Source organism: Apaloderma vittatum, unplaced genomic scaffold (assembly GCF_000703405.1).
Source record: "Apaloderma vittatum isolate BGI_N311 unplaced genomic scaffold, ASM70340v1 scaffold15438, whole genome shotgun sequence".
NCBI classification, from domain to species: domain Eukaryota; kingdom Metazoa; phylum Chordata; class Aves; order Trogoniformes; family Trogonidae; genus Apaloderma; species Apaloderma vittatum.
Window position 1 is genome coordinate 24,308 of NW_009730353.1, and position 10,116 is coordinate 34,423.

The 10,116-nt window shown below is 40.4% G+C and overlaps 1 protein-coding gene across 1 annotated transcript in view; it reads right to left on the reverse strand.

Moving 5' to 3' along the window:
- The window catches only part of LOC104277959 (nesprin-2-like), a gene marked incomplete at both ends in the record, with an annotated part of 49,272 nt that overhangs the window by 22,662 nt on the left and 16,494 nt on the right, over positions 1–10,116 (reverse strand). Inside the window, 9 exons of the mRNA XM_009874778.1 lie at positions 567–763; positions 2,841–2,972; positions 3,206–3,379; positions 5,163–5,363; positions 5,531–5,650; positions 6,716–6,817; positions 7,903–8,112; positions 8,371–8,523; positions 9,095–9,226. Of these exons, the coding sequence (XP_009873080.1) occupies positions 567–763; positions 2,841–2,972; positions 3,206–3,379; positions 5,163–5,363; positions 5,531–5,650; positions 6,716–6,817; positions 7,903–8,112; positions 8,371–8,523; positions 9,095–9,226 (1,421 nt within the window). The remainder of the gene's footprint in view (positions 1–566; positions 764–2,840; positions 2,973–3,205; positions 3,380–5,162; positions 5,364–5,530; positions 5,651–6,715; positions 6,818–7,902; positions 8,113–8,370; positions 8,524–9,094; positions 9,227–10,116) is intronic.

The window sequence follows — 10,116 nt, forward strand, 5'->3', positions numbered from 1 at the left end:
GGCTGCAGACCCCCAGATTCCCTCCACCTAACTGCCAGGACTTCATTGACAGGTGGCTTGGGCCATGTGAAGGCACTGAGCATTCTTGGGTCTGCCCAACACAAGTTGAGGCAGCATGTCAGCCAAGCCTTGAACGTTTGTAAGGTGGGTGCTGTAGGTGCACAGACAGGTGCATTAGGCCTTTGCATGGGAATCACGGCTAGCTTGCATTCGTAGTAGGCCAAAATGCTTAGGGCAGCATGACCAGAGCATCTGTTAACACTTCCAGTGTAAACATTGCAGCACGATGCAGCTAACTCTCACCTAGACTTTGCAATGGCAGCAATCAAAGCATCCTTCCTACAAAAGTACGCAGGAAGAGAAGCACTTGCCTGCACAGTGAGAGGAGTTCAGCTGTGTAATAAAAGGCCACTTTTCTGATCGCTGCTCTTTTTTCCGTTGTATCATTTTTAAGTTAGAACTATGTTATTTATTAATTCACTGTTCTGTTTCAGAAAATACATCTATAGAAGATCAGAAACTAACTTCTAGCTGACACTTCTAACTGCTTTCTCAGTTATACCCACCTGACCAAGAGTTTGAGTAACGTTTGAAGTTGGTGTTGTTCATGGCCAACTTTTTTGGTTAAAGACAACCACTGCTCTTCCAGCTTCCCAATCTGGCTTCTTATTTCTGGACAGCTCACAGCAGTCAGCAATTTCTTCCCTTCTTTCACCATCTGGTACAGCCTGGCATGCTTTTCATCAACATTGCTTTTGATTTGCTATTAGAATATGGGAAGTTTGCAAAAACAATAATATCTTAAAAACTGAAAACACAACTAGCAAAACATATATCATTTGTTCTGACTTCTTAATCTCACGTTTCCTCTGGCATGTATTTTATTTCCCAAATGGACGGAATCTGTACTTCATTACATGCAAAAGGGACACATTTGGGTTTTTTTGTTTGTTTATTTCCTCTGGATAGATCCAGACAGATCTCAACATAATTTCATGGATTACCAGAATGACTGTGTCAGGATTTTATGGGCTTTTCTGACACATGTAGACCTCAGGCAATGGACAAACACTCTCTATCAGATTTGGCTGCATTATCCAAACATATGACTGCCTCCAGCTGGAAATTACTGCCCTGTGGTTCTTAGAGACCCTTCAGGCTCTATTATATCTTTAAAAAAAATGCTACCAGTGTCTTGAAGGAAGCTGTTGGGATAATCACTGAATAATGGTGTCAGGGAGGAAAGACAAGTGAACAGTGAAGATGTTAAGTAAAAGACATAGGAATGATCTAGTTTGCTTAGACAGCTGAATAAAAACAAAGCGTCATTCTATCATTACTACACCTCACTGGAAAGTCAAACTGAGAAAAAGGAAAAAAAGAAAAAACAACAACAACCAGGAAGTAGATCAGTTTCAAGGAGAAGGCAGAAAGTAGCAATTGGGTGTTGTGCAAGTACCTCAATTTTCTCCAGCCATAAGGGGTTTATACAGTATTATTAATAAGGATAGTTCTCTCACAGGATTTTTTTTCTGCTCTGTCCTTGAAACTATGAGGTTCCAGTGCTGTGACTCTCCCCAAAAGCATCTTGTAAAGCTTTTCTACTTTGTTGTCGATGTCTTTAAAGACAAATAAAGACTTAAGAGTGAAGAGCCAGTTAAGAACTTAAAAAAACAAAGGAAAACAGTCAACTTCACACTCAATGGCTATGCAAATATTGCATGCCTCCTGTTAGTGCAACAGGCATGAAAAGCACCAGAGAGAGGGCCACTATGACTATAAATATCTACTGTTGATTTATTTCAAAAGCTTTACTGTAGCTCACGATTTTCTGGGAATGTCCAATGAACTCTTTCACTCAGTCAGCTAGATTAAATCACAGCAGTCCTTTTTGCCTTTATGGTCTATGAATATCAAACTAGACTCAGTATAGACCCAAAGACTCATTAGATCAAAAATTTCTAATCTAGTGGGTCCTCTGAAAACTGAGAAAGGTCAAACCTGTGAGAATTTCAGAGCACTCTCTGAAAACACATCAATAAGTTTATTACTTCTTCTTAATTTTAGAAAACAACCATAAAGACTGCTTTCATACCCTTGTATTTAAATTTGTTTAAAACATAGATAAAATGTTTTCCAACTAGAGTTGAGGTTCTACATAAAGGTGTAGCTCTGCCATCAGAGATGCAGGTGGGAATAAACCGGGAGCCTATTTGCTATTTCATACAAAAGGAATTTTATCCTCTTTGGTCCAATAGAAATCAGGACATCTCATTTTGAATTCTCATGATTTTAAAAGAAGCTGGCAAACCTGTAGACCATGCAGGGAGAGGCTGTGCAGGTAGTGTTGTCATAGAATCATAGAACTGTGGAATGTTTTGGGTTGGAAGTGACCTTAAACATCATCTAGTTCCAACCCCTCTGCCATGGGCAGGGACACTTCCCACCAGACCAGGTTCCTCAAAGCCCCGTCCAATCTGGCCTTAGAACGCTTCCACAGAGGGGACATCCACAACCTAGATTGATTCTCCTCTTCTCTAGGTTTTATATCATGGCATGAAAACCATTCCTGAATTACAGAGAAGTGGCTCTGTATCCACTCCAAGGCTCCCTGCTGTCCTTGGGATCCAGGTAGTCAATAGTCCTGATTAAATGAACTTGTAGCACCCTGGGTGAATTAAGCAGCCTGATCCCTTACTAGATTTTCAGCTTGCATCCACACACAGACAATGACACAAAGGAAAGTGCCCTGCAAACCATCTTCTCCACAGATTCTAACTAATCTTTTTGCCAGCTCCACAGATCCATGAAGAAAACCAGACAGACAACCACAAAAATACCTCTAGAAGCGTAATCCTTTCCATTAGTCTTTCTTCTGTTTCTTCAACCAAATTCACAGAAGGCAATATAGAGGCAAGTGCCTCTAAGTCCTTATTGAAAACTAGACATTCATCATCAAATTCCATCCATTCCTGAGAAAGATATTACATCATTAACATATCACACATCTATCTGCATTTTTGCTACACCAGACTGAGGCATCAGCAGCATTTGCTTTAAATACTAACACACACAGAACAAATAATAAAGTGTTGCTGCCCAGTGGAGACAGGAAAGGATAACTGATGTGGAAAGGGTTCTCCTAGACACAACTGTTCTCCTTCTTCCCTCTAGCTTTTACTTTGGGTTTCTTTTGACTCATTACCTTCAACAGGCTCTCTAAGTGTATACCATATTGGCAGGCCTTCTGCTCCAGCAGTTTGACTTCATTCACCAGCTCTCTCCAGAATTCCTCTCTCTTTTGTAGAACGGAGGGAGTCACTTTCTTGGAAAATGCTTGCATGAAAGCCATGTGGGTCATGAGGTTGTGGAAAAAGTCCTGAAATAAACAAGTTACATATATACACCACTTTAAAAAGAAAGCAAAACAATAAACCAAGTTAAAGTTTGCTCTTTAAGAGAGATCACACACACAGCGGGAGTATGAAGACGACAAAGAAGACTCTCTAAGGACAGTCAGTTTCAGGGTCTCGCATAGCTGGAGTCAGGAGCCTTCTGCCCAAATTCTACATAAGCCCAAGTTAGTTAGTCAAGTGATATGACACATCATCACATTTTACAGTGATAGGGTAGGATAGTACACGATAGAATATTTTCAATTGGAAGGGACCTACAATGATCATCTAGTCCACCTACCTGACCACTTCAGGGCTGACCAAAAGTCAAAGCATGTTGTTAAGGGTGTTGCCCTAACGCCTCCTAAACACTGACTGGCTTAGGGCATCGACCACGTCTCTAGGAAGTCTGTTCCAGCATTTGACCACTCTCACTTTCCTAATGTCCAGTCTAAACCTCCCTGGTGCTGATGAGTTGCATACACTATTTTCATTTATTCATTTTTAAAGAAAAATATCTACATATATACCTTCAGTTCACAGAAAATACAGAGATGCTGTAGTCAGATAATTAGAGGAAGTGTTTAACTATAAATTCACAGTTTAGCATAACATAGTTATCACCAGATAGCCATTATCCAATTTGTTTCACCTGGATGGGAGGTGACCCCAAGCACCAAGGGTATTAGCAGTTCTAAGTAGTAGGTAGGGCACAATAATCATTTGGGATAACTGAGTAAAAGTTTGATTTAGTTATAGCTCAGATGAGCTCTTGGGAAATGTTTGAATCCCAACAGAACACTTTCCCCCACAAAAAAAAGCTTTGCCTGTTAAAAGCTCACAGTCTTCAATCAAGATCTTTCTCACTAAGAACTTATAACCAGCACTGGAATTTCACTTAAGGACCATATCCCAGGCATAGATTGTGTGAGCATCTTGACAACCAGGGCAGGGAAAATGGCTTTTGCGTTTTCTTCTGCTTTCGTAATGTATGTATATTTGGATTGAGATACGATATTTATTTTCCTTTGTAAATGAATTCCTAACATTTTGCTTTGCTAAGGGCAATCTGAAAGTGACAAACACAATTCCTATGACTCTGGAGCAGTGGTTTGCAGTGCAGCTCTGTGGAGCAGTTAAATCAAGGCGCTGACATCACCAAGACACCTTCAAGTGACTACGCTGGCCAAGATTTCTTGCCAAGTGGCAGGACAGCGAGGACACAGGCGCATTCTCAGCCATCTCCCATCATGCAAGCATGTAGCAGCTGGGTACAGGGAAGGCTGGGCTGCCAAGAGGAGGATCTGAACTACCCTGCCTTGAGAAAAAATGCGGTTATAGGTAAGTTTCCTCCATCAGATCATGATGGCACAGAATGCTGAAAGCAAAGGTTAAACTCCCAATTGCTAGACAGCAACTTCAGAAACCTCACTACTGATTTATTATTAGTGGTTAGAAGGACATCTGTTTTTCTCACATATCATTATGTTCTGAGGTAAGCCAAAGTAGTATTAGACTGACAAAACTGAAATCCTGATCTTAATTTATCATAAAAACTACAGTTGTAATAGCAACCTCTCTTTCCCATTTTACTGGGCCCTATTTTTGTCTACTGAAAAATTTTGCTCTGTTTTTTGCACGTAATCCAGTTGCTTCCCTACGCTATGAGCTAGTTATTCTTCTCCATAACACTGGAAAGAAGCCAGTCACAGAAAATGGTACTCCTGCTGTGCTGATCTGAGCAGTGAGGTGATAAGCATCTTATACCTTATGATTTTCCAGGTGAGACTGTAGAGCTGCTCTGCTTTTTGTTAGCTGCTTTGGATCTTGAGCAATCTTCTCTCGTCCAATAGCTACCAGCTCTGCAAATCCACAAAGTAAGTCTTCATACTTGCTCTCACTGATGGAAGGAGAGTTCAGTTCCACATATTTTGCTTTCAGAATTGCCCACATGTCATCCAAAACATCCTACAGTGTAAACACAGGTTAGTGATTCATGAAGGACAAACAGGAATCCTACAAACTCGCATACACATTCCCAGAATGCAAAATAACCATCAGCTTTTTGATGCTAAAAATATCTTGCTTAGAAGAGTCAAACCTTGCTGAGTAAGTGGCAACTATTGTGCTCTTACCTCTAATTTATAAGCTTCCTGGATTAAGGTGAGAGGTAACTGAAATCTTTCCCCATGGCCTCTCAGTTTTGCTACTTGGTTTTCAAAGTTTTGCAGCTCCAAAGCACAGGCATCAGTTTTCTGAATTAAAGGCAAAATAAGCTATTAGGAAGAGTTCTGACCATTAAACTTTCCTTTACCATTAGCAGCACAGCAACTCCACGGGCTGGATCTCTGCTCTGCTAGCACTTTGTAAATCCACAGTGATACTCCGAGATTCAACCAGCTTGTATGCTAAATAGACAAGAACTGTTCCTAACACAACTTACGAGGTTCACAGAGCACAGCTAGGAAGGGAATTCAGGTCTTGTGTCTCAGTCCAGCATTCAACATGTATTTCGGTTCACTAGTTCAAGAGCAGCCATGAATCACGGACTCAGAAAATACCATTTTTTTCTTATGAATTAGAAAGTATCAGTCAGGGATGGATTGAGACAGGTTCTCTCGGAAGGAAGGGAAGTTAGGTACTTCTGGCATTTCTCTTCCAAGTGGGGTTACTTGACAGAATATATCTAGGGCAGCAGTCCCTGCTAGGGGATTGAGCAGTACTGAAGATAGCTTTCAGCCTGGGAGAAACCTATGCCTGCACACAAGTTTATAAGCCTGTGACAAAAAAGTTTTGGGATACCCTCTTTGTTTCATCAATAAGACAGATGGCTGATGACCCGTTCTGGGGAGGATATGTAGTTTATTCATTTTTACTTCTCTGCTAATCCCTATGAAGGTCAGAGAAAAGAGCTTAACTGGTCAAATGCCATAAGATAAAATGCTTGTTAATGCTGAATAAGTAGATATAAATACTGGAGTCCTATTACCACAAAGAAAATCTAGTTCTGCATATAAAAAGGCATAATGTGTGAGGTGCTGTACTTTGTACAACAGTGTGGGATATATTTCCTCTGAGAGGTTGCGGAGAGACTGGTTCCTCCACTCCAACTACTAAAAGGACTGGAACTAGGTCTGATGACAGATTGAGGTGTAATAAAAAAAAAAAAAAAAGGGTTGGTGAATACTGAACTCTCTCCTTCCCCGTTCTTAAAACCTAAGTGAAACTCAAACTTCTGAAATATATGAAACTTAATGGACTGTAGAAAACTAGAAATAATAGCTAATGCTGAGAGTTTTTCCTCTCCTGAAGAGAATTACCTGAAGCTGTTCAGTAACATTATGTCCACGTATTGCATTGAGGCTTTGTTGCAGAGTAGCTTTTTTCTCAGTTAACTGATCATAGAGTAGCCTGGTTTCATTCTGCAAAAAGAAACAAACATCAGAAGTATATAACATATCAGGAATATAGTAATGACCAGACAAAATCACACAGCAAACAAAATGGCTGCCCCTTACAGCAAAAAGCACTTTCTTCCTCTTTAGTAAAACCCAAATAAAGCATGTGTATTATGGGCTTAAAGCAGTAATTTAGAGAGGGAAATTCTGTAGTCTGTGTAGTGTAAGAAAGCAGATTACTCTGTCACAATGATCCTCTATGATCGTAAAAATCTGTGAAACGTACAAAGAAACAAATTCTTCTCTTCTGAAAATGAGCCCATTACTGGCAACTGATGAAGCTCCGTGGATTCTGCATAAGTAAACACTGTAAGACTAGTCCTGCTACTGTTTAGAGACAATACCCCAGCATTTTTCAAAGGAACTGTTTTATTATTCAGCGGTAAAGAGCTAGACTGATTTGCAGATGATGAACACACTGGAGTTTTGCTGGACATTGAAAACTGTATTTCAAAAGACCAACTTTTCTTTCCTTACTTCAGCCTAAATACCCAAGTATTTTCCAGCAATAGCTGGTAGATTTAGCCCGTCATAACAATCTATAGAAAAGTTTCTCACTATCTGCTTTTCCAAAAAAAACCCAAAGACATGCAAACTTGGAAAACTACCGCTTCTGCTACTGTGGCACAAAATGTAAAGGAACAGTAAACACAAAGGGCCAGATTAACAACCAATACATAGCTAAAAGTAATCTAGTGCCATACAGAAAGAATATATGCAGCAGCAGGAAGAATATATGAAACTCTCCTTGGCCTACACACAGAAACTTGCTTTAGCCTGTAGCTCAGCATGCATGGGATGCCAGGTTACTTCTGTCCTTTCTGCATGCAAATTTTCTCCTGTGATCAAGGCCCCTAAGTTAGTCAGCATTGCAAGCAGCACTGTAAATAGCAAAATTAATTTGCTTCTCGAGAGGCCAAGACAAGTTTGTTTAGTACCAAAAAAACGGAAAGCCCCATTACAGATTGCTCATCTGTAACTCTAATGCATTAACACTGACAAGTCTAACAGATGCTGCGAAACAAGATGTGCATTTGGCAGTGGAGTACCTGATAATTGCTATTATGATCCAGTCCAGCTTTCATTGAGTTGCTCCTTGAAGCAGTGGCAGCTTGAGTTTGTTCCAGCCGTGCCTGCAAGTTGTTAAAGCACTCACAGAACACATCTGTGCTCCCACCGGCACAGCTAATAGACTTTAGAAGATCCTCCTTTTTATCACTCAGATCAGCGTGAAGTTTTTGCAGCTCGACAGAAAGAGTCTGAAGGGTCAAAAGAAAGATGACATGAGTGAAAATGGTCTCCATCCAAGGACTCTTGCTGGTCAAAGGCAGCAGGACCCAAGTTGAATAATTGTTGTTAAAAGCATTAGGCCCAAACCTGTGCAATACTACATAGTTTGGTGCCATTATTCCCAAATAATACCAGCAAAAAAGAGAGCAAATATCAGGCCATATATATTCTGTTGTAACTGAAATCCACCGGAGTTTCTCCTCCTCTGAATGCTTTAGGATGGTTACCTCATAAAGAGCCTGCTGCACAGCCGCCTCTTCGGTGGAGAGGACCGAGGTGTTTAACATCTCCTCCATGTTATTCAAACATCGGCTGATTGCCAGCAGCAGCTCAAACAATTTTCTGTCCAAATTGGAAGAGACTTCCTCTGCCACGTTATCCTGGGTAAAGGGAAGTTGGAAGTTTTCAGTACTTTCACCCAAGGCGTGGCTAAGATTTATTCACTTGTATAAGGTTAGAGGTTCAGAGAGCTAGTAATAAAATGGAATTAATGAAATAATAAGGAATGGACTTGGATGAGACAGTTACATGCATGTAATATTCAAAGCTGCCAAGGCTACAACTGAGACAATTACCCTTTATATATTGGGACTAGCTGTTGTCTTAGAGGTCTCTAATCTCAGGAGTAGGCACAACACAATTTATCTTGACAGCTCCAACACTACAGATTTACTGAAATCATTCACATGCTAGTTGCTTTATACAGTCTGAGGAGTTTTACCAATGCTAGCAAATTTTTGGAGTCAGGTAGCAGAAGCATCATAGCTGAAACTTAAAATGTTTCTTCTCAAAATCTGAAACTGATTTCTACATTGTAGCCCATACCTGGTGCAAAAAGCTACACCACAGTGAAAGCCATCTGCACTACTATTGGCTACGTTTTTCCAGCACCCAAAGAGCATGTCTAGAATTCCTGGTATTTTTTGCAGCATTAGGACATGCCATTTTTACCTGTGCATGCACCACATTTGCTTCTTGGCTTAGGTCTCCCAGCTGGACTGTGTAAGTTTTCAGTTCTTCCACAGTTGGGGTTCCTGCACTAGCAAATGCGCCTCGGGGCAGCATGTTCATCTTTGTCGTAATCTAACATTTGGAAAAAGACCATTGCAATTAGGTGAACAGCTGAAATGAAGATAGGGCTAGGGACAACTAGTTAACACTCCTCTCACAAATCACTAAAATGAAAGTTTCAAGGCATTGATATAAAGCACCTGGGTAGCAGGGTTCCCTTTTAACTGGCAAAAATGAGTTGTGTGGGCTATGCCCTGATGGGAGATTGACTGAAAAGGAGGCTCTGATTGCCAGCTTCAAGGGCTACAAGTTGTAGTTTGTGCTACAGCAGCCCTGCTGCCCACTGCAGTATAAGTTTGCCTGAAAAAGAGCTGACATCCTTTTACATGACTGACATTCTTCCTTGTAATGCAGTAATTTCAGAGAACAGGGAATCTGAACATTCCAGCTGAATGTGAAGAAAACTGTTAATAACAGAAACTAGTTTTGTCCAAACAGTAAAACTCTGCAGTCAGTTCAGAACACACAGTGTACACTTGTTGCAGACCACTTTTGATATGTGTGGAAAAGGGAACATAATGATGAATGGCAGAACAAAATTTAAACCAGTTTTTGACCAAAAATGTTCTCACTTGCAAGAATGAGACTTAACCCACATTCAAGAAAATCAGCTGGGAGCTTGCTGGCTGACTCTCTTAGTTCTCATGAAAGAATTAAGCAGATAACATCTAGTCTGAATGTTAAGTAAAAGGATCCACCTAAGTGCTCCCACACTATGCTTAATAGTCACTACTTCAGAGACATTATTTACCCTGAAGTGAAATTAAAAGACAATCATGAAAACAGTATGCAGTAATAATTTCCACTGGAGAGTGCTTGCACAGATTGCAGTTATCTGATGAAGAGACACTATACAAAGATGCAGGAAGATATGCTAATTGCTATGTTTAAAACAACCAACC